The 25,250-nt window shown below is 46.8% G+C and overlaps 1 protein-coding gene across 1 annotated transcript; it reads right to left on the bottom strand.

Moving 5' to 3' along the window:
* Positions 1 to 19,152: 19,152 nt before the first annotated feature.
* On the bottom strand, positions 19,153 to 22,410 carry LOC125528666 (uncharacterized oxidoreductase At4g09670-like). Its single transcript, XM_048693111.1, has 2 exons — positions 21,828 to 22,410; positions 19,153 to 19,959 (listed from the first exon to the last, which is right to left on the bottom strand). Exons 1-2 carry the CDS (start codon positions 22,320 to 22,322, stop codon positions 19,339 to 19,341), a joined length of 1,116 nt encoding a protein of 371 aa, XP_048549068.1. The 5' UTR covers positions 22,323 to 22,410; the 3' UTR covers positions 19,153 to 19,338.
* Positions 22,411 to 25,250: the final 2,840 nt, after the last annotated feature.

The raw sequence follows: 25,250 nt of genomic DNA, 5'->3' as shown, positions 1-25,250 counted from the left end.
AGCGGAGCTGACTTGAGGCGCGGCTGCTGCCATGTAGTGGTGGCTCGAAGGTGACACCGACGAGGTGAAGCGGTGCTGTCGGCGGGTCAATGGCCAAGGCAAACCGGGCGGCACGGGGCGCTGTTGCAGCTATAGTGAAGGCGGAAACCACAGCGATTGATTACTCTGAGTCCCCGTTCTTCTCCGGGTCATGGTTGTTTTGACTTTTCCTTCTATGACCAGGTCTCGATGAACATGGCTAGCAGATTGCGGATCGCTTAGTGCAAGTACTATTTGATTCCTTGGATTTCTGCAGCTAGATTGAACAATCATCACTAGCCTTCATCCGTACTGATGTGGACGTGGACCCAAAAAGATCAGCAATCTGATTCAATTGCGAGTTTCTCGATCCCTGAGAAAGATCCCTTCAAGAACTCAACACCACCGTGCGCAGGCCCCACGATGGGCGCCAACTGTCGTGAAATTGTCACGGCAGATGTCCTTAGTGTCAGAACTTAGTCGCGAGGCCAATGCATCTATGTGGTAGCTTGAGAGGGGTTGAGCGGGATGAGAGACGCGATGTTTTTACCCAGGTTCGGCCCCTCACGGTGGAGGTAAAATCGTACATCCTGCTTCATTGATATTGATGATGATGATCACGGTTACAAGAGTGCTCTATCTCGAGAGCTATTGTCTAAACCTAACTTGTCCAACTTGTGAATCTCGTCCCCTTTGGGGAGCCCTGCCCCTTCTTATATATGTTAGAGGGGCGGGTTACATGTAGAGTCCGATTAGGATTATGACTAGTCTATCTCTAATACAAACCGGATATAAGTCCAGGTCTTAACTCGTTGTAGGACAAATATTCCTGATGCCTTTCCCGTTAAACCGGCCCACCGTTAAACGTGAACCGGCCTTCTGGGCCTTGGGCCTTGTCATCCGTCTGTCCCGCACGCCGGATCACCAGTGAGTCATAAAATCAGGTGGGTTACTTGTAAACCGCCAGGTCAGGGCGGGTCGACAGTAACTCGCCAAGTGTCAGCGGGGTCTTCAGATAAACCGCCAAGTCCGGCCGGGTTAACTTCCGGCTGGTTTACACCGCGGGGTATATCCCCGACAAGAGCCCCTTGCAGCGCCACCTCGGGGAAACTCGAGGGCTAGTTTTAGTTGTACGGACTGCTCATCTGAGTGTGCCCTGAGAACGAGATATGTGCAGCTCCTATCGGGATTTGTCGGCACATTCGGGCGGTGTTGCTGGATTTGTTTTACCATTGTCGAAATGTCTTGTAACCGGGATTCCGAGTCTGATCGGGTCTTCTCGCTAGAAGGAATATCCTTCGTTGACCGTGAGAGCTTGTGATGGGCTAAGTTGGGACACCCCTGCAGGGATTTGAACTTTCGAAAGCCGTGCCTGCGGTTATGGGCAGATGGGAATTTGTTAATGTCTGGTTGTAGAAAACCTGAAGTTGACCTTAATTAAAATGCATCAACCGCGTGTGTAACCGTGATGGTCTCTTTCTGGCGGAGTCCGGGAAGTGAACACGGTGTTGGAGTTATGCTTGACGTAGGTTGTTATAGGATCACTTCTTGATCATAGTTCTTCGTTCGTGCTTTGCCTTCTCTTCTCTCTCTCTTTTGCGAACAGGTTAGCCACCATATATGCTAGTCGCTTGCTGCAACTCCACCTCATACCTTTACCTTACCCATAAGCTTAAATAGTCTTGATCGCGAGGGTGCGAGATTGCTGAGTCCCCGTGGCTCACAGATTACTTCCAAAACCAGCTTGCAGGTGCTGATGAGTCCGTGCAGATGACGCAACCAAGCTCAAGGAGGAGCTCGATGAAGATCTTGTCCTTTATGTTGTTCCGTTTCCAGTTGATCAGTAGTGGAGCCTAGTTGGGGTCGATCGGGGTCCTTGTCACATTTGGGGTTCTTCTTTTATATTGGTTCCGTAGTCGGACCTTGATTGTATCTGTTTGATGTAATGCTTTATTCATGTAATTGTGTGAAGTGGCGATTGTAAGCCAACTATGTATCTCTTTCCCTTAAGTATTACATGGGTTGTGTGAAGATTACCTCACTTGCGACATTGCTTTCAATGCGGTTATGCCTCTAAGTCGTGCTTCGACACGTGGGAGATATAGCCGCATCGAGGGTGTTACAAGTCGGCTCCTTGTTTTGTAGATTTACACGGAGATGTATTCGATGCCCAATGGTGAACAAGCTCTGGAGCAAGACTAAGAGGGCAAGGACAGTGCGGAGGAGAGCGGCGAGTGGGAGTCACCGGCCGACGATGATGAAGATGAGAGCGATGAGTCGGGCGATGAGGAAGTAGCCGACTCACCGCCTCGTTCTGAACGTCGATCCAAGCAGCACCATGATCCCATGGGAAGGCGCGGTAAAGCTGTGGCGTCGAGTGCTCCATCTCAAAAACGCGCTCGGTCTCCGACTCCAGAATTGGTTGAGAAGGTCACCAAGCAGCCCAAGGTCAATCCTTCGAAGGCTCGGAAGACCTTGCCTAGAATCAAGATGGACGTTCCTGTTGCTTCTGGGTAAATGTTCTTCCTGTATTTTCTTGTTCCGACCGACTTTTTTGTTCTGACCGAGTGGATGATGAACCTTTACAGCCCGACCACGGCTGCGACTGACATGGACATTGACAAGAATCCGGTCGACGAGGAAACCAACGACGCAGCTACCTCCAAAGCCAGTAAGTCTGCCCGATTCGAATTTATTTGGATAATTGGATTGTTTGTCAGCTATCCATACGACTTTCTCTGTTTATTGCAGTTCCACGGGACGTTGTTGTGCTCTCGGATGATGAAGAAGAAGTACCGCTGAGGGGGAGGAGGAGGAAAGACAAGTAACTGGGCGGGAAAGCGCATGAGGTCCAGGTTCTTCAGTCGACCGTGACGCCTGGGGCGGCAGTCGAGCAATCGACAGATTCGTCTCGAACCAACGTCACCTTCGTTGTCCCGCTGTCGACTGGTTGTCCATCAGGATCAGCTGCTCAGACTTCTGCTGCACCAATACAACTCCACGCTTCAGATCCTGCAGCTGCTTCGACTGCTCTGCCAGCATCGTTTTTTACTGTGTATCAGACTCCGGACGACCCATCGACTGCTGCCAAGGAAGCTCTTCTTCAGTTAAATCTTGTGATGGGGAAAATGAAAGTGGTGCATGAGACCAGCCAGGTGGCCTTCAACGCCGGAGCTGCTCTGCAAACCAATGTCCAGGTTAGTTGGTCATATTTCTCGTTTGATCACCCACTGGGGTGTGGCTGTTTTGAAATTGTATAAGTCACTTTGGATCGACTCAAGCTGAATCTTTGAACTAGCGGGGGCACTCTGAGTGCACCCACTGGGTGTAGTCCCCGAGACCATAGTTGACCGCGGGCAGTCGACTGTGGTCTGAGAATCTGAACTTTGTTTTTTACAACTCGCGTTGGGCGGACCATACCGAGTGGAACTAAAACCAGTGGGGGCACGCTAAGTGCACCCACTGGGTGTAGTCCCCGAGACCATAGTTGACTGCGGGAAGTCGACTGTGGTCTGAGAATCTGAACCTCTCTTTTTTATTTTCTTTTTTTTTTATTCGATGGTAGTCTTGGAGTAGCTGTCGCAGTGATGTCTTTCATTTCAGTCGACTGACAAGTCTTATGTGTTGGCCGCAGAAATCTTGTGATCTCGGTGCTCAACTCTCTACACTGAACCAGCAACAAATCAGCCTCAACCTTGATCTGGAACTGGCCAAAAAGAATCTCAAGACTGCTCGCGATGAAGTAGCTGCCATGGGAGGTAACCGATTATGAACTATTTATCTTACTGTTGCTGGCACTTTTCCTTTCCGTTTTTTTTAACCGAGTGACTCCACTCAAGAAGATGTACGTAGTGAAAACCGTCAAATCCAAGCCCGTCTGAAGAATGTTATTTCTTTAGAGAAAATGAAGTAGGCTTTGGAGAAGAAGGATCTGGATCTTGCTGCTGCACAGAAGGAAGCGCGAGAGAAAACTGCGCTTGCCAACAAGAAGCTTGCTTCGGTCGACAAGCTAGAAGAAGAGAATTCCAAACTGAAGACTGTTGTTTCTGATGCCAATCGGGAGGTCGAGCGACTGAAGAAGGACAAGGACAAGCTGACTGACGAGCTTGGGAGCCTCAAAGTTAAGAAGGGTGAGTTGGAATCTTATCTGGGCCAGCTTGCTGCAAAGCTGGTCTTAAACCTTGAAGGTACTGATGGTTGACTGACTTGTTTCTGTCGACTGCCAAGTCTAATTATATCGTCGACTCACCATTCACTCGACTGTGCAGAGTTTTGTCAAGACTTTGAAGCGGAAACTGGGCGGGTCGAGACGGGTCTTGACCCCATAAACTGTCCAGTCAAGGATGATGTTGCGATGAATGTGCTGCGGCTGGAATCTCGCATGGACAGCGCGGTTACTTATCTTGCCTGCCTGAAAGCGGCAATGACTCGGGTTGATGCTGAACTCTGGCCTCAGGCGGAACTGTCCCAAGATCTCGAGTCCCTGATGGCTCGACTGAATCAAATCCCTGACCGAGCGCAAGAATGGAAGAAGTCATCCGCTCACTGTGGCGCTGATGTCGCGTTGTCCCTGGTCCCAGTGCACTGCAAAGACGTCAAAGAAGAAAAGCTGGCAGAACTCAAGGTTGCTAACACCAAGAGACATACTTTCCAGTCCTTCATGGACACTTTCCTTGAAGCCGCCACTCGTATTGCAGACAGCATAGACCTTGACAGTTTCTGCGACCCAGCCAGTCCTTCTCCTGACGCGTGACCGAAAAACATTACGCTCCACCTTTATTTGCCTCGGAATGCCGAGTGACTGTGTAACCGTTAAACTCCTTCGGGCTTGATGCTCGAATACTTTTGATCCGTTGTCTGGAACTTTTAGGATCTATCTGAACTTGGTTTATTTCTGAATATGCTTGTATTTGCCTTCGCGTGGACTTTGCTCTTTGAGATGTAGCCCTGAAGTGGAGACTTCAATCGACCTGCGCCTCGTCGTCCCTGCGGACAGGGATGGAGCGCACGTTGTATTTGTGGCGTAGCTCGGAGAAGAAGGTCGCGGTCGACCTGCACCTCGTCGCCCTTGCAGATAGGGATGGAGCGTACGTTGTACTTGTGGCACAGCTCCTAAGAAGAAGGTTGCAGTCGACCTGCACCTCGTCGTCCTTGCGGATGGGGATGGAGCGCACATTGTATTTGTGGCGCAGCTCCAAAGGAGAAGGTTGTAGTCGACCTGCACCTCGTCATCCTTGCTGATAGGGATGGAGCGTACGTTGTACTTGTGACGCAGCTCCTAATGAGAAGGTTGCAGTCGACCTGCACCTCGTCGACCTAAGGAGAAGGTTGTACTGATTCAGCCACGCTCTGGCTGAGCCCTCTAACATTAAAGGGAGATGCTTCATGGCAACTTCATCGTTGCCACCACCAATCTGTACAGCCACTCGGTAATCCTCAAGCCAAGTGTCAGGCTTGGACTCACCAGTGAACTTACTGACTCCAGTCGCCAACCTGAAGTTGGGAGGAATCACCGCAGCCCTGATGGCTCTGCTGAAGCACTCTGGACCTGAGACATGCACTCTGCTGCTGGTTGGAAAATCTCTGTCGTGGCCTTCTCTGTGAGCTCTGTTTCTGTCGACCAGACCCTGAACGAGAATAGATCTCGCATCAAAGCCCGGTTCCCTGGGGTCGACTAGAATCCTTCGCCCACCACTGTGAGGACATTTGTCATCATACTGCCGAGGCACGTATGACCCACTCCTTGGGGGAGGTGTGGGCACTCGACGACGATCATCGTGATCGAGTTGGTGATCATACTGCTCGCGGTTTCTGTACTGATCTCGCCGGTCCCTACGTCCCTCACGCCTCGGGGGCGATCTCGGGCTATGAGCCGACTGGACTGTGTCTGCAACCACGGATCTGCTATGGATCCTATTCCATGACTGAGATACTGTTGTATTCTGCTCTCCCGCTGCTCAGAGCAAAGCCCGGTTCTGCACCAAACCTCGACCAGCTTCTGACTGGGAAGGTTGAATTGACTCCACTATTCGGGCCGCAGCTGCGAGATTCTGGATCGGAGTTCGGTATACCTGAGTCGGAGGCGGAAAAAGTTGGTGTCGACTGGACTCGGGAATACGCTGCCGAGCACGCTCGTCGAGTGCGCGCTGGAGGTTCTCCAGTCGAGTGCGCTCAGCCAAGTTGGTCAGGCGCGCCTCCTCCAAGGCCTGGGCCTCAGGGGTTTCTCCAACGATAGGAGTGTGAAGCGCATCCATGTTCCGGCGGCGAAGTTCTTCCATCCGCTGCGAAGAGAGGGGTTCGTGGCGGTACTCTTCGTGAACACGCGACGGATCGCCGCCCCCATCGCCTCCGTCTTCACGGGTGAAGCCAGGAGGACTACGTGGTCCATTGACCATCAAAACTTCCGCCGCGGGGTCGCTGCTGTCGCACTCGGATGCAGTCTCTACGGAGCCAGTCGACAGGTCGAACAGGCCGTAGAGAGTTTCGTCGGGTTCGATTGCCGCGACTTGTGGGGTGGCCGACTGGCGAGCCACCGCACGCCTCTGAAGGAAATATGCCCTAGAGGCAATAATAAAGTTATTATTTATTTCCTTATAATCATGATAAATGTTTATTATTCATGCTAGAATTGTATTAACCGGAAACATAATACATGTGTGAATACATAGACAAACAAAGTGTCACTAGTATGCCTCTACTTGACTAGCTCGTTAATCAAAGATGGTTATGTTTCCTAACCATGAACAATGAGTTGTTATTTGATTAACGAGGTCACATCATTAGTTGAATGATCTGATTGACATGACCCATTCCATTAGCTTAGCACACGATCGTTTAGTATGTTGCTATTGCTTTCTTCATGACTTATACATGTTCCTATGACTATGAGATTATGCAACTCCCGTTTGCCGGAGGAACACTTTGGGTGCTACTAAACGTCACAACGTAACTGGGTGATTATAAAGGAGCATTACAGGTGTCTCCGAAGGTAGATGTTGGGTTGGCGTATATCGAGATTAGGATTTGTCACTCCGATTGTCGGAGAGGTATCTCTGGGCCCTCTCGGTAATACACATCACATAAGCCTTGCAAGCATTACAACTAATATGTTAGTTGTGAGATGATGTATTACGGAACGAGTAAAGAGACTTGCTGGTAACGAGATTGAACTAGGTATTGGATACCGACGATCGAATCTCGGGCAAGTAACACACCGATGACAAAGGGAACAACGTATGTTGTTATGCGGTCTGACCGATAAAGATCTTCGTAGAATATGTAGGAGCCAATATGGGCATCCAGGTCCCGCTATTGGTTATTGACCGGAGACGTGTCTCGGTCATGTCTACATTGTTCTCGAACCCGTAGGGTCCGCACGCTTAAGGTTACGATGACAGTTATATTATGAGTTTATGCATTTTGATGTACCGAAGGTTGTTCGGAGTCCCGGATGTGATCATGGACATGACGAGGAGTCTTGAAATGGTCGAGACGTAAAGATTGATATATTGGAAGCCTATGTTTGGATATCGGATGTGTTCCGGGTGAAATCGGGATTTTACCGGAATACCGGGAGGGTTACCGGAACCCCCCGGGAGCTATATGGGCCATAGTGGGCCTTGGTGGAAAAGAGAAGAGGCTGCCCTAGATGGGCTGTGCGCCTCCCCCTTCTCCTAGTCCTATTATGACTAGGAGAGGTGGCCGGCCCCCTCCTCCTCTTTTCCCCCTCCGCGAATCCTATTCCGACTAGGATTGGGGGGGGGGAATCCTACTCCTAGAGGGAGTAGGACTCTCCTGCGCCCTCCTCCTTGGCCGGCCAGCCTCCCCCCCTCTACTCCTTTATATACGGAGGCAGGGGGCACCTCTAGACACACAAGTTGATCCACGTGATCCATTCCTTAGCCGTGTGCGGTGCCCCCTGCCACCATATACCTCGATAATACTGTAGCGGAGTTTAGGCGAAGCCCTGCTGCTGTAGTACATCAAGATCGTCACCACGCCGTCGTGCTGACGGAACTCTTCCCCGACACTTTGCTGGATCGGAGTCCGGGGATCGTCATCGAGCTGAACGTGTGCTCGAACTCGGAGGTGCCGTAGTTTTGGTACTTGATCGGTTGGATCGTGAAGACGTACGACTACTTCCTCTACGTCGTGTCATCGCTTCCGCAGTCGGTCTGCGTTGGGCACGTAGACAACACTCTCCCCCTCGTTCCTATGCATCACATGATCTTGCGTGTGCGTAGGAAAAATTTTGAAATTACTACGAAACCCAACAGTGGCATCCGAGCCTAGGTTATTTATGTTGATGTTATATGCACGAGTAGAACACAAGTGAGTTGTGGACGATACAAGTCATACTGCCTACCAGCATGTCATACTTTGGTTCGGCGGTATTGTTGGACGAGACGACCCGGACCAACCTTACGCGTACGCTTACGCGAGACCGGTTCCCTCGACGTGCTTTGCACAGAGATGGCTTGCAGGCGACTGTCTCTCCAACTTTAGTTGAACCAAGTATGGCTACGCCCGGTCCTTGCGAAGGTTAAAACGGAGTCTATTTGACAAACTATCGTCGTGGTTTTGATGCGTAGGTGAGATTGGTTCTTACTTAAGCCCGTAGCAGCCACGTAAAACATGCAACAACAAAGTAGAGGACGTCTAACTTGTTTTTGCAGGGCATGTTGTGATGTGATATGGTCAAGGCATGATGCTGAATTTTATTGTATGAGATGATCATGTTTTGTAACCGAGTTATCGGCAACTGGCAGGAGCCATATGGTTGTCGCTTTATTGTATGCAATGCAATCGCGATGTAATGCTTTACTTTATTACTAAACGGTAGTGATAGTCGTGGAAGCATAAGATTGGCGAGACGACAACGATGCTACGATGGAGATCAAGGTGTCGCGCCGGTGACGATGGTGATCATGACGGTGCTTCGGAGATGGAGATCACAGGCACAAGATGATGATGGCCATATCATATCACTTATATTGATTGCATGTGATGTTTATCTTTTATGCATCTTATCTTGCTTTGATTGACGGTAGCATTATAAGATGATCTCTCACTAAATTATCAAGAAGTGTTCTCCCTGAGTATGCACCGTTGCGAAAGTTCTTCGTGCTGAGACACCACGTGATGATCGGGTGTGATAGGCTCTACGTTCAAATACAACGGGTGCAAAACAGTTGCGCACGCAGAATACTCAGGTTATACTTGACGAGCCAAGCATATACAGATATGGCCTCGGAACACGGAGACCGAAAGGTCGAGCGTGAATCATATAGTAGATATGATCAACATAATGATGTTCACCGATGAAACTACTCCATCTCACGTGATCGGACATGGTTTAGTTGATTTGGATCACGTGATCACTTAGAGGATTAGAGGGATGTCTATCTAAGTGGGAGTTCTTTAAGTAAATTAATTGAACTTAAAATTATCATGAACTTAGTACCTGATAGTATCTTGCTTGTTTATGTTGATTGTAGATAGATGGCTCGTGCTGTTGTTCCGTTGAATTTTAATGCGTTCCTTGAGAAAGCAAAGTTGAAAGATGATGGTAGCAATTACACGGACTGGGTCCGTAACTTGAGGATTATCCTCATTGCTGCACAAAAGAATTACGTCCTGGAAGCACCGCTGGGTGCCAGGCCTGCTGCTGGAGCAACACCAGATGTTATGAACGTCTGGCCGAGCAAAGCTGATGACTACTCGATAGTTCAGTGTGCCATGCTTTACGGCTTAGAATCGGGACTTCAACGACATTTTGAACGTCATGGAGCATATGAGATGTTCCAGGAGTTGAAGTTAATATTTCAAGCAAATGCCCGGATTGAGAGATATGAAGTCTCCAATAAGTTCTATAGCTGCAAGATGGAGGAGAACAGTTCTGTCAGTGAGCATATACTCAAAATGTCTGGGTATAATAATCACTTGATTCAATTGGGAGTTAATCTTCCAGATGATTGCGTCATTGACAGAATTCTCCAATCACTGCCACCAAGCTACAAGAGCTTCGTGATGAACTATAATATGCAAGGGATGAATAAGACTATTCCCGAGCTCTTCGCAATGCTGAAAGCTGCGGAGGTAGAAATCAAGAAGGAGCATCAAGTGTTGATGGTCAACAAGACCACTAGTTTCAAGAAAAAGGGCAAAGGGAAGAAGAAGGGGAACTTCAAAAAGAACAGCAAGCAAGTTGCTACTCAAGAGAAGAAACCCAAACCTGGACCTAAGCCTGAAACTGAGTGCTTCTACTGCAAGCAGACTGGTCACTGGAAGCGGAACTGCCCCAAGTATTTGGCGGATAAGAAGGATGGCAAAGTAACCAAAGGTATATGTGATATACATGTTATTGATGTGTACCTTACTAATGCTCGCAGTAGCACCTGGCTATTTGATACTGGTTCTGTTGCTAATATTTGCAACTCGAAACAGGGACTACGGATTAAGCGAAGATTGGCTAAGGACGAGGTGACGATGCGCGTGGGAAATGGTTCCAAAGTCGATGTGATCGCAGTCGGCACGCTACCTCTACATCTACCTTCGGGATTAATATTAGACCTAAATAATTGTTATTTGGTGCCAGCGTTAAGCATGAACATTATATCTAGATCTTGTTTGATGCGAGACGGTTATTCATTTAAATCAGAGAATAATGGTTGTTCTATTTACATGAGTAATATCTTTTATGGTCATGCACCCTTAAAAAGTGGTCTATTCTTATTAAATCTCGATAGTAGTGACACACATATTCATAGTGTTGAAGCCAAAAGATGCAGAGTTGATAATGATAGTGCAACTTATTTGTGGCACTGCCGTTTAGGTCATATCGGTATAAAGCGCATAAAGAAACTCCATATTGATGGGCTTTTGGAACCACTTGATTATGAATCACTTGGTACTTGCGAACCGTGCCTTATGGGTAAGATGACAAAAACACCGTTCTCCGGTACTATGGAGAGAGCAACAGATTTATTGGAAATCATACATACAGATGTATGTGGTCCGATGAATGTTGAGGCTCGTGGCGGATATCGTTATTTTCTCACCTTCACAGGTGACTTAAGCAGATATGGGTATATCTACTTAATGAAACATAAGTCTGAAATGTTTGAAAAGTTCAAAGAATTTCAGAGTGAAGTTGAAAATCATCGTAACAAGAAAATAAAATTCCTACGATCTGATCGTGGAGGAGAATATTTGAGTTACGAGTTTGGTGTACATTTGAAAAATTGTGGAATAGTTTTGCAACTCACGCCACCCGGAACACCACAGCGTAATGGTGTGTCCGAACGTCGTAATCGTACTTTACTAGATATGGTGCGATCTATGATGTCTCTTACTGATTTACCGCTATCGTTTTGGGGATACGCTCTAGAGACGGCCGCATTCACGTTAAATAGGGCACCATCAAAATCCGTTGAGACGACGCCTTATGAACTGTGGTTTGGCAAGAAACCAAAGTTGTCGTTTCTGAAAGTTTGGGGCTGCGATGCTTATGTGAAAAAGCTTCAACCTGATAAGCTCGAACCCAAATCGGAGAAATGTGTCTTCATAGGATATCCAAAGGAAACTATTGGATACACCTTCTATCACAGATCCGAAGGCAAGACTTTTGTTGCTAAATTCGGAAACTTTCTGGAGAAGGAGTTTCTCTCGAAAGAAGTGAGTGGGAGGAAAGTAGAACTTGACGAGGTAACTGTACCTACTCCCTTATTGGAAAGTAGTACATCACAGAAACCTGTTTCTGTGACTCCTACACCAGTTAGTGAGGAAGCTAATGATGATGATCATGAAACTTCAGAACAAGATACTACTGAACCTCGTAGATCAACCAGAGTGAGATCCGCGCCAGAGTGGTACGGTAATCCTATTCTGGAAGTCATGCTACTAGATCATGATGAACCTACGAACTATGAAGAAGCGATGGTGAGCCCAGATTCCGCAAAATGGCTTGAAGCCATGAAATCTGAGATGGGATCAATGTATGAGAACAAAGTATGGACTTTGGTTCACTTGCCCAATGATCGGCAAGCAATTGAGAATAAATGGATCTTCAAGAAGAAGACTGACGCTGACGGTAATATTATTGTCTACAAAGCTCGACTTGTCGCAAAAGGTTTTCGGCAAGTTCAAGGGATTGACTACGATGAGACCTTCTCACCCGTAGTGATGCTTAAGTCTGTCCGAATCATGTTAGCAATTGCCGCATTTTATGATTATGAAATTTGGCAGATGGATGTCAAAACTGCATTCCTTAATGGATTTCTGGAAGAAGAGTTGTATATGATGCAACCGGAAGGTTTTGTCGATCCAAAGGGAGCTAACAAAGTGTGCAAACTCCAGCAATCCATTTATGGACTGGTGCAAGCCTCTCGGAGTTGGAATAAACGCTTTGATAGTGTGATCAAAGCATTTGGTTTTATACAGACTTTTGGAGAAGCCTGTATTTACAAGAAAGTGAGTGGGAGCTCTGTAGCATTTCTGATATTATATGTGGATGACATATTACTAATTGGAAATGATATAGAATTTCTGGATAGCATAAAGGGATACTTGAATAAGAGTTTTTCAATGAAAGACCTCAGTGAAGCTGCTTACATATTAGGCATTAAGATCTATAGAGATAGATCAAGACGCTTAATTGGACTTTCACAAAGCACATACCTTGACAAAGTTTTGAAGAAGTTCAAAATGGATCAAGCAAAGAAAGGGTTCTAGCCTGTGTTACAAGGTGTGAAGTTGAGTAAGACTCAATGCCCGACCACTGCAGAAGATAGAGAGAAAATGAAAGATGTTCCCTATGCTCAGCCATAGGCTCTATCATGTATGCAATGCTGTGTACCAGACCTGATGTGTGCCTTGCTATAAGTCTAGCAGGGAGGTACCAAAGTGATCCAGGAGTGGATCACTGGACAGCGGTCAAGAACATCCTGAAATACCTGAAAAGGACTAAGGATATGTTTCTCATATATGGAGGTGACAAAGAGCTCATCGTAAAAGGTTACGTTGATGCAAGCTTTGACACTGATCCGGACGATTCTAAATCGCAAACCGGATACGTGTTTACATTAAACGGTGGAGCTGTCAGTTGGTGCAGTTCTAAACAAAGCGTTGTAGCGGGATCTACATGTGAAGCGGAGTACATAGCTGCTTCGGAAGCAGCAAATGAAGGAGTCTGGATGAAGGAGTTCATATCCGATCTAGGTGTCATACCTAGTGCATCGGGTCCAATGAAAATCTTTTGTGACAATACTGGTGCAATTGCCTTGGCAAAGGAATCCAGATTTCACAAGAGAACCAAGCACATCAAGAGACGCTTCAATTCCATCCGGGATCTAGTCCAGGTGGGAGACATAGAGATTTGCAAGATACATACGGATCTGAATGTAGCAGACCCGTTGACTAAGCCTCTTCCACGAGCAAAACATGATCAGCACCAAGGCTCCATGGGTGTTAGAATCATTACTGTGTAATCTAGATTATTGCCTCTAGTGCAAGTGGGAGACTGAAGGAAATATGCCCTAGAGGCAATAATAAAGTTATTATTTATTTCCTTATATCATGATAAATGTTTATTATTCATGCTAGAATTGTATTAACCAGAAACATAATACATGTGTGAATACATGGACAAACAGAGTGTCACTAGTATGCCTCTACTTGACTAGCTCGTTAATCAAAGATGGTTATGTTTCCTAACCATGGACAAAGAGTTGTTATTGGATTAACGGGATCACATCATTAGGTGAATGATCTGATTGACATGACCCATTCCATTAGCTTAGCACCCGATCGTTTAGTATGTTGCTATTGCTTTCTTCATGACTTATACATGTTCCTATGACTATGAGATTATGCAACTCCCGTTTGCCAGAGGAACACTTTGTGTGCTACCAAACGTCACAACGTAAATGGGTGATTATAAAGGTGCTCTATAGGTGTCTCCAAAGGTACATGTTGGGTTGGCGTATTTCGAGATTAGGATTTGTCACTCCGAATGTCGAAGAGGTATCTCTGGGCCCTCTCGGTAATGCACATCACATAAGCCTTGCAAGCATTACAACTAATGAGTTAGTTGCAAGATGATGTATTACGAAACGAGTAAAGAGACTTGCCAGTAACGAGATTGAACTAGGTATTGAGATACCTACGATCGAATCTCGGGCAAGTAACATACCGATGACAAAGGGAACAACGTATGTTGTTATGCGGTCTGACCGATAAAGATCTGCGTAGAATATGTGGGAGCCAATATGAGCATCCAGGTTCCGCTATTGGTTATTGACCGGAGACGTGTCTCGGTCATGTCTACATTGTTCTCGAACCCGTAGGGTCCGCACGCTTAAGGTTTTGATGACAGTTATATTATGAGTTTATGCATTTTGATGTACCGAAGTTTGTTCGGAGTCCCGGATGTGATCACGGACATGACGAGGGGTCTCGAAATGGTCGAGACATAAAGATTGATATATTTGAAACCTATATTTGGATATCGGAAGTGTTCCGGGTGAAATCGGGATTTTACCGGAGTACCGGGAGGTTACCGGAAAACCCCGGGAGGTATATGGGCCTTAGTGGGCTTTAGTGGAAGAGAGGAGAGGTGGCCAGGGCTGGGCCGCGCGCCCCTCCCCCCCTAGTCCGAATAGGACAAGGAGAGGGGGCCGGCGCCCGCCTTCCTTCTCTCTCTCCTTTCCCCCTTCCCGAATCCTATTCCAACTAGGAAGGGGGGGGAATCCTACTCCCGGTGGGAGTAGGACTCCTCCTGGCACGCCCTCCTCCTGGCCGGCCACACCCCCCCCCCCTTGATCCTTTATATACGGAGGCAGGGGGCACCCCATAGAAACAAGTTGATCCACGTGATCATAGCCTTAGCCATGTGCGGTGCCCCCTTCCACCATAATCCTTGATAATATTGTAGCGATGCTTAGGCGAAGCCCTGCGACAGTAGAACATCAAGATCGTCACCACGCCGTCGTGCTGACGGAACTCTTCCCCGACACTTGGCTAGATCGGAGTCCGGGGATCGCCATCGAGCTGAACGTGTGCTAAAACTCGGAGGTGTCGTAGTTTCGGTGCTTGATCGGTTGGATCGTGAAGACGTACGACTACTTCCTCTACGTTCGTGTCATCGCTTCCGCAGTCGGTCTGCGTGGGTACGTAGACAACACTCTCCCCTCTCGTTGCTATGCATCACATGATCTTGCGTGTGCGTAGGAAATTTTTTGAAATTACTACGAACCCAACAGCCTCACCCACCGCTGAAGCCTCGATCGACCGGAACGTTTGCTCCGGCGGGCTGCAGGGAGGGAGGTCAGCATAGGAGCCGACCGATACTGAGTCGACGGCTGCCGTAGGAGGACGCCACGGACGCACGCGTGAAAGTGCGTTGCCCCGCGGACGGGGAGCGCCTCAATATCGAGTGGCGCTTCTTGGAGCCAAGCGGATTCGTCGGTGACGAATACGAGTGCGCCGAGACGGATCTCGCGGCCCTCGGCCAAACCTCCGCCTGAAACCATGTTGATGGGGATTGGAAAAATCGCAACTTCTCCAACAAGTCGCTAAGACACCTGCCTCAAGGTGGGCGCCAACTGTCGTGGTTCTAAGTCTGACAGTAGAATGGGGGTAGGAATAGGAATGTAGAGGCAAGATCCTAGCTATGGAGGAGTTGTACATGCGAGTTTTACGAGTTCAGGCCCTTCTCGGAGGAAGTAACAACCCTACGTCTCGGAGTCCGGAGGTAGACGATTGGATTATATGCGTGTGAGTTACAGGAGATGCGAACCCTTGTCCCAGAGGAGGAGGGTGACTTATGTAGAGTGCGCCAGGACCCCAGCTCCCCTCCGTTACACAGGGTTCAATGTTCATAAAGATAGAACGTTACAGGTAACGTCTGTAATAAAGTGCTACAAATGATCATTAGATATACGAGTAAATGCCCGACCGTTGCTGTGCAGAACGGCTTTAGGTCTTCTTGTACGTCGAGTGGTCTTTTACATGGTCGAGTGATTGAATAGTCGAGTGACTCAAAGAAGAAGTAGTCTCCGAGTGAATGATAGGTCGAGTGGATTGCGCTCGGCGCCTTTATTAGATCCACCTTGTTTACTCTTGAACTTCTTTGCTTTTAGGACAAGAACCTTAGGTAGGGCGTATAGGTCAGGCCTATTACTCTATCCCAGATCTATGTCCTCATCACTGTCTATAAGTAGGTATGTAGCTAGCAAGGAATCCTTGCAAGTCTCCGGCCGCAAATCAGTCCCCATGAAATATGTATGTATGGTAATTTTCTCGTAAAAAAAAGAGAAAGAAATATGTATGGTAATCACCAAACCGAATACGTGTGCAGAACGGGATGAGCTACCAGATCGGACACGATCGAGGACCCAAATCGGACCGAGCCAGCACATGCACGTAGAGAAGGAAGAAACAATAACTTAAAGGCGAGTTTGACTTTGACTGGCAAACACACGAAACGAAATCGATTCGGTTTGGTGTACATGAATGCATGCTTGCTCAATAATTACGTACTCATTGAATGAAGGTTTGTTTAGAACACATCTAGATGTGACATAGTTATCTTATGTTCATTATATTTGTTTTTTTTGTCTTAGTTTTTTTGTTCCTTATTGCTGTGTTATTTGTGAGAGTTTAGATGTGACATCCTTAAAAAATATTTAAATGTGAACTAAATAAATAGTTTGAATAATGTGCACATGCAACTAGCGATCATACCCTCTCTTTTTTAAACACGATACAATTAAAGTCGCTCACATGAAAGAAAACATCTTAGTTTATTTTATTTAGAGAAAAGTATATTTCTCATCCTTCAACTCTTTCAAAAATATAGAAATCGTTTCTTAACTTCAAAACCAGAAAAGCTTAGTCCTTTTAACTTTTAAAACCGGATAAGTTTAATCCCTCAGGTGGTTTTGTGTGGACGTGGAGTGGTTTTTGATTCAGACAGATGCACGAAAGGTGCTCGGCATAATGCCCATCAAGCAGCAGTGCACATGGGAGGTGAAACACGCAAGCAGTGGCGGCAGTGCATGCCGACGGCGCCCGGCAGTGTGCGCACTGAGCGAATATGACGGCGGCACGGCTCGGTGCGCGTCAGCTCAGTGTCTCCACGATGAGGCTGCCCAACAACAACCTGTGCAGGATGCCGCCTTTCTAGCGTTTCCTGCCTACGTGGTAGCTGCTGGAGTGCTGGAGGCAGGACGATGCTCTTGTGCTCTTGTCGCTGCCACCGCTGGTGCTCGTGCACAAGCGCTCCGAGTATGACTGCTCGTGCAGGCGCTCAAAAAACAAACTTTGCACTTACATTTCTTCAGTTCATGTTGAGCTTGGACTTGACATGGCTGTAACTGGATGGAAGGAGGGCACCAACCGAGACGTTTTACAGGAGACGGGGATCGCGAGCTCCTGCAAGGCGCCGGTGCACATTTGTGTCTGGCAGTTGACTGGTGGGCGCGCGATCTTGTCGTAGCTCAAACTCGCTGCACGTCCGCGTCCCAAGTTTCAAGGCGCCTCATCATGGTCCGGTCCTAGGCATCGAATGCAGCGGAGCCGCTTGCTTCTGCTCCTCGGCGCTCGTCGGCACTGGCCATTTGCCGATGTGGCCGGGCGACAGCAGGATCTCTCGGCATAGTGCCGCCCACGGGGGGCACACTTGTCAATCCCGAGTCAAAAACCACTCCACGTCTGCACGATACCACGGTAAGCGGTATGAGAGACTAAATTTATCCTGTTTTAAAAGTTGAGGTACTTAGATTTATTGGTTTTGAGGTTGAGGGACCATTTGTATACTTTTAAAATAATTGAAGGATGAAAAATATACGTTTCCCTTTTATTTAACACAAAAAGACATCATAATTCATATTCTTCGGTACAAGCCATGTGTATGCGAGGGGGAAGGGTCAACACGACAGCATCGATCTTCTGATGGGGCCAACTTCGTGTGCAATTGAAAGCATAGAAATGCATTTCCATACTTCTAGAACTACACTTCGTGTAGCCACCAATGTTTTTGCTGAAGAAAGAATCAGTGCTCATCATCACTGGCTAATAAATAAAAAATTATTAATAGATCCATATATTAAGGTATAGAAAAACAGATTTGCTAGCCCTACAGCGGTCCATATAGTTCCAAATTGCATGCCATCATGTCTACGGTAGTACACAATAATCATATACACTAGCTAAGTAAATATTTTCATGGCTTTTAATGGAGATGGCATGTCCACCTCCAAGAGGACGGAGCAGGTATCCAGTGTTGCTTGCACATCTCCCTTGTTGCCAGTCAAGGACGACGAGTAGAGTACGAAGATCTGCCTTGATATGTAGACCACACCATGTTAGATTCAACTCATTACGATTTACGTGATTGGATCTTAAGCCTATTCATTGTATCACCTAATCGCATCGATCAGAGAGATGAATTAGGATTTTACCACCGAAGGAAGCAGTCGATGCGAAGTCACACACATGCTTGATGCAGGCTTGGTGTAGACGGTCGCAACGGGTAGCAATGCCCCTCCGGGCGCCACCGAACTGCCCTAGAACGGCGGCAAAGCTTGGAGATGATCTTCCAGTCGTGCAACGTTCCTCCAGATCGGTTATGGTTTTAGGGATATGGGGAGCAAAAATAAACCGTATGTGAACCTGTCAGAGGTAGGTGTCGGCTGCTCCCTTATCTTTGGCGACTGGGGACCAAAACCACTTGTTGGTTAGGGTGCCCCCGGTCATGGCGCATTAGTTGGGGTAAGGGTAACGTACGTTGGTCATGACCACTCCCCTTAATGACGGTTCATCGAAGAGAAGGTTCACCTTCATACAAGCAGAGAACGAACACGGTGGGACACATGTGGTACCTCGATACAGGAGTAAGCAACCACATGGCCGATGACAAGGACCAGTACCCTGAGTTAACTCGCTCGGTTGGAGGCACGGTTCAGATCGGTGACGGGCGAACCATTGACATCAGAGGGCGAGGCACTATCCTCCTTGAGCTGGAGTATACATGCAACACCAGAGAGGAACCTAAAATCCATTGTCAAATCCTGAGTTTAAGATGAACGGTAACATTAGTACGTGGACCACGCAAGCATCCATATTGCCAATGTATCACACAATAAATCCGCAGCAATATACCATTCAACTTGATAACCGCAACGCTGTCCTTAGTATGACAAGAATCATTCGAATTATTCCAATATAAGTAGTTTTGCGCTGCGTACAAGTACGATTTGAGCAAACATACGCTATGGCCTGGAAGACATATCACCAGAATGCCCAGCTATGTGTTGTATTTTAGCTCACAACATCGACAGACTCAAATCCCTTGTCAATGGAAGCCTTCACTGCATCCATCACAACCTGCGTCTTCCTGGTGATGGCCGGCCACTTCCCCTCAGGCTTGGCGCCGCCGTCTCTGATGCCCTGCACCAGCCTGCAGAACTCCTTGACCATCAGGGCCTCCTGCGGCAGGTCTGTCGTGACGACGTGCTTGCTCGGCTGCGGAACCCATCCGGTGTGGAGCTCGGCGAAGTTCGACCTGGAGGCCACGCTGAACGGGCCGGACTTCTCCTCGTACGGGATGATGAAGTCGGTGACATGGAGCGTGCCGTCCGTGCCGATGACGGTCAGGTCCATGGTGAGGTTGGTGAGGAACGAGCAGTGGAAGGTGGCCATCTTGCCGTCGGCCCAGTAGAGCGTCGCGCCACAGGCGATGAGCACGCCGGCTTGGTTCTTGACAGGCTCAGGAAGCGCGATCACGTTCTTCGGGAGCTCGTAGTCGACGGCCCACAGGATCGCGCGGATGCAGTACCACCCGGCATCGCCGAGTACGCCCAGGGCGTCGAGGTCTGGCTTTACCCTGATGTCATTCTGGAGGAAATCTTCGTTTGCTCGGAAGCTGAACAGACTGTTTATCTGAAGCAACAGAAGAAAAAACAATGGTTTATAGAAGTGCCCAAATTAAGTGAACGCAAACAGTTGTGAAGCTATACTCATATCAAGAAAGGAAACATCACACTGCTAGAGAGTGCAAACAGAGATTGTGGAACCATGCTTATACCGGGTCACTGTAATATTTGTATTAGCCAATCATGATAAGGACTTTCAAGGAATTCTAGAGGACAACGCAGGATGAACAAAATCTACAGCTCAATCAAGAGAGAAGTCCAAGAAACAAGACATCGCTGTCCCTTGAAGTAAACTAAGCAAGGATGGGTAGATGTCATATTAAATTATTACTAATGGTGTCACAAAATTGTTTTGAGGTACTACACGATGACAGGTTCGTCTGAGGTGTTTCCGTAGTTCCAATTGCTAGTAACAAAATGTCATTCATCTTCACTGTGCTCAATAATTAGACAACTGAGATATCAAAAGCTAGATGACGTACCGTGCTTAATAACAGCTTCATTGATTATTTTGTACATAGGATTCGACGAGAAAATGGCATACGGATAGTTTGACGGAAGGAAACAATCGAACAAAACCTATATCTCAACTAAGATGATGGTATCAGGTGCTAGAAACACAATATGATTCGCTGCACATTCCCCATTGTCAATTTGGCAACTATATAAAGGTAGTTGTCGAATCTTGCCGAATGAAGTTTTCATCTCTTTTCTTTTCCATGTCCTTGGTTTCTGCAAACTGAAATTTGTCTTTTTCCTCTGTTATGTGAACATCCTAATTTCAAATTTTATCGTGACATGTGTTGTCAGTATAGGGTTGATCATTGTCAGTAAACATTTGCTCCAGTAGCGAACAATGAATTGGCTCTCCATACCAGATCGTATATTCATATAGTTTTTACTTTTTAGAAGAATTGTTGCAAAGAAGTGTAAGAACATTATGAAGCTATAGACAAATGAGATTAGTACTTTACAATGTAATTTTGCTGACCAAGTGATATTCCCTCACGCATACACTTTGGAACTAAATCCTTTTATCTTCCACCACTATGTCAGACAGAAATTCGGCATTCTTCAATAGGCAAAGTCACCACACAAACCAAATTCAGTAGCAGAGATTCCAAGCATACTAAAGTATCATGTTGTGCTGCTTCAGTGATGGTTGGGAGAAGGTTTGATGGTGAGTTTGTGCTTGCTGCTGGAAGGGGATACGAAAATGTTCAAAATCACTCAACAGCGGAAACACTTGCTTTCAGAGATGGGGTAACAATTGCAGCCAGAGAAGGGTGGCAGCAGATCAATGTTGAAACTGATTGCCAAGTGCTGGTTAGTATGTGGAAGTCTCGGAAGAAACAGAGGTCAGAAATCATGGGCATTCTCAGTCAGATTGATGAGCTCATTTTATCCTTCCAGGAGTTTGATCTGTCCTACTGACCCCGAGGGAGGCAAACTTATGTGCTTAGCATCATGTTAATGGTTGTAATTCTGGTGTGTGGCATGTCACACCTCTAGCCTTCCTTTAAGGTGTATTCAGAACGATCGTGCACTGCTGCATGATGAATAAAATGAGCTCTGTTTTGACTGTAAAAAAAGAAGTTTTTTGGCTACCAAAGGGCAATTAACTAGCCACTGCTGGCTGGATGCAACGACAAACTGCAGTTAGTTCAGAGTTCACTAGAGAATCTTTTGACGCTTAAGCAGATGCACTACAATAGTAAGTCAACCTGACAAGATCCACAAATTATTGGTAATGTATCTCCATCTAGGCCGGCTAGAACACAAATGCAATGGACCACATCAACAATCGAATAGTATTTATCTAGATAGTTACAGAGAACAAAAATTACAGCAAGAAATTCAGCTTGAAGAACTCACAACTCTGACGTCGCCGACGTCGGCGGGGAGGAGCTCGCGCATCTTGGCGGTGCGGGGGTGGTGCATCCACATGGTGGAGTCCATGAACTGGACGCCGCTGGCCTCGCAGGCGGCGAGGATGGCGTCGAGGTCGGAGGCGCAGAGCGCGGTGGGCTTCTCGAGGAGCACGTGCTTGCCCCGCGCGGCGGCGGCGGTGGCCCACTGCACGTGGAGGCTGGTGGGCAGCGGCAGGTATACGGCGTCGACGGCCGGGTCGTCCAGGAGCGCCTCGTAGGAGCCGTGCAGGCGCGCGGCCGCGGGGAGGCCGTTGTCGGCAGCGAAGAGGCGCGCCTTGGCCTCGGAGCGGCTGCCGACGGCGGCCACGGCGGCGGCGGGCGCGGCCAGCAGCATGGCCCGCGCGAGCTTGCGCGCGATGGAGGCGCATCCCATGATGCCGAAGCGCACCGGGCGCGGCGGCTGCTCCTCCGGCGCCGGCGCGGGCGCGGCGGACGACATGGCGGGCGGGCGGGCGGCGTGGGCGCTGGGCGGGCTTGTGTCTGGGGTGTGTGGCGTACGACGAGTGACTCTGTGGGCTTTTTCGACTAGCTAGCCAAGTGCTCACCACCAGTAGTACCTGCAGAGTACCGACAGCCTCTAGGAGAGTGGATTTTTGGAACATGGTTGCATTGGAGGACTTTATTTTAAATAATTTTAAATCACATTTGAAATTTTGAAAAAATTCCGAAGAGAATTCTACATGATCATATGGATGTGGATGGATATTACACATGCGTAAAGTGAAATAAGTAAGCATGTGAGCTATGCAAAAATAGGAAATGACGATATCTAAATAGTGAATAATACATGCACTGCTTATCTTTTCAAAATCACGATTCTGTCATTCAGTGTGTAACTCGCATGGTTACTTGTTTCAGCATCATAATCTTCACATGTGTAACATACATTCATATGAACATGTGGAGTTTTTTTTAGATTTTTTCAAAACTTTAAAATATCATTTTGGCACTGTTCAAAATATGGGACTTCAATGCACCCGTCCATCAAAGTGACTTTTTGAACCTCTAAGGCCGTTTAGTTAGTAGAAACATATCCCCAAAAGAAAACTACTCGTACAAATTGTACTTTTTTTTAACTTTGACGTCCTTTATTAAACAATAGCGAAAAAACTAAATTTTGAACCGCATGAGTTAATCTATGGATCCGAGTAACTATTCGATCCCACTCATGATCCCGCCTTCGACTTTTCTGCTCGCCCTTATCAACCACGCCCAGAATTACGACCGATCTTCTCCCATGATTTAAGGATGGTTCCAATTCTCATTAAAGCAGAAAGATTTCTTCCTGTGATTTAAGGACGGTTTTCAATTCACATTAAAGCAGAAAGTTTATTTTTCATGATTTAAGAATGGTTTTCAATTCTCATTTAAGGAGAAAGATACACGCCTGATTTTTTCCATTTAAGGACAAAGGGATCGTATGTCTTTCTGCGGTAAAAGGATCGTCATAGGTGGGAGAACCCTCAACCTTTCCGCTGAGGATTGAGTAAGATAACCACTAGAATATTTAATCATTTGTCTGAGTTTACTAATTGAGATCTAATTTATAGACATGTGAATCACGCTGAAATATCTGTGCATTGTATAGCATTGTATCAAAGGCGGGCTTGGTGAAAGAGATGTGTTGAGGGAAAATGTGTAATGAAATCTTTACGGCAACTTCTATGTAACACCATGGTAACTTTCGACCCCGGGATATGTTGTTGACAAAACATACCCTTAGGATAAAAGTTGTTCAACATCATACATCGGTAGCTTCTGTGTACTAAAAAAAGCATGGTAATATACGCACAATAGATGATAACTTACTTAGCCCAGTCGTGGTAACTTTTTAATCCGGTGTAAAATTGTTGACCCCCCTGATAACTGATGTAAATAGTAACATAATATACATACAACTGAGTTGATAATTTACTTAGTCTAGCTGTGATAACTTTTTGACCAGGAGGAGTGAGGGGATTGTCGAAAGATCGATGTTATGCATAAGATAGCCTTCCCCCGATCTGTGGACGACCCTATCGATCACACCATCCACGAATAGACAAAGTACAACTCCAGCAATTTGATTGCTTTGTCTTCCAGAGATCGTTCACTAAACGTCGTGCGTGGAGTAGTTTCGTTGCTGAAAAAACACCCTTGATAACTCATGTGTAAATAGCATGGTGATATATACACAACAAAACTGATAACTTAGTTAGCTTAGGCCTAGTAAATTTTTTACCGAAAAAAGTTATCGCAACATACCAACATGAGATTTAGTTTCGAAGGTCTCGGCGCATTGTTGCTTTTATGCTAAAATGACTTTTCGATCGGACCAACGGTTTGAGCTACAAAAAATTTTGAAGTTTCGAAATAGAAGAATCTAGGATGACATCAACTTTTTTGTCCTCTAGTACAGGTATGTATATATCCATGTGGGAGAAGGTTGGAGGAACCATTTTCTATGCCCCGTTAATTTCTGTGTCCATTCATGATGGTAACTTATCTACCACAGACGTGATAACTTAATTAGCCTAGCTCTTGTAACTTTTGACCCTCCCAAAAGTTATCGAAACATATCGTTTTCATATGAGTTTTGAAGGTCTCGTCGCGACGAATCTTATGTGAAAACGATTTTTCACTCAAATATGCAGTTTGAGCTACAAAGTATTTAGAAGTTTTGAATTCGGTGGAATCTCCACTGACATCAGTTGTCCTGTATACATGGAGTCATGCCTTACTTGTCGCGGGTATGGATATATCTAGATGTATTTTAGTTCTAGATACATTCATTTCTGCGACGAGTAATTTGGAACAGAAGGAGTACTTTACTAGATGAATCGTTTGGATTTTTATCTCTAAAATTTAGTGGTTTGGTGAACTATAATCATGTCAATTACAAGAGGGGAAACTTTCCTAATCCTCTCTTGTAAGCTACTCCCTTCGTTCGGAAATACTTGTCTTAGAAATGGTTGTATTTAGAACTAAAACAAGTCTAGATACAGCGATTTTTAAGACAAGTATTTCGAAACGGATGGAGTAGCTAGCTAGATAACTAACGGCTAATCTAAGCGAGCTGATGTTGATCCGTTCCTTTTTAAATTTACAAAGAAGAAGCTAGCTCACGTGTACGTGTAATAAGCTAGCGAGCGAGCGTTCATCACCTTTTCGCTCGATCATTTTCATTGTCGACGACTCGGCATGGCCCCAGAAGCCCCGCTGGACGTTGAATCCATGCCCATGCGCGGCGCCGCGCACTTCCGCGTCGACGAAGCTGCCGTTCTGCTCCGTCAACCGTTCACGGGGATGAAGAAAGTTGTGGGAGTCTCTCACCCGTTGTCGAGGTTCTCATGACCAACAGAGCTCCTGGCACGGGTGAACCGTCTGC

Source organism: Triticum urartu, chromosome 1, assembly GCF_003073215.2.
Source record: "Triticum urartu cultivar G1812 chromosome 1, Tu2.1, whole genome shotgun sequence".
Classification (NCBI taxonomy): Eukaryota; Viridiplantae; Streptophyta; class Magnoliopsida; order Poales; family Poaceae; genus Triticum; species Triticum urartu.
The sequence above is the reverse complement of the archived record's forward strand: the minus strand, read 5'-3'. Positions and strand labels throughout refer to the sequence as shown.

What these genes read in the sequence shown, in the direction of transcription:
- LOC125528666 (XM_048693111.1), bottom strand. Translation starts at nt 22,322, where the DNA reads ATGTCGTCCGCCGCGCCCGCGCCGGCGCCGGAGGAGCAGCCGCCGCGC. An exon ending in ACGTCGGCGACGTCAGAGTT is followed by an intron (nt 19,960 to 21,827) that starts GTGAGTTCTTCA and finishes CTGTTGCTTCAG; the next exon opens with ATAAACAGTCTGTTCAGCTT.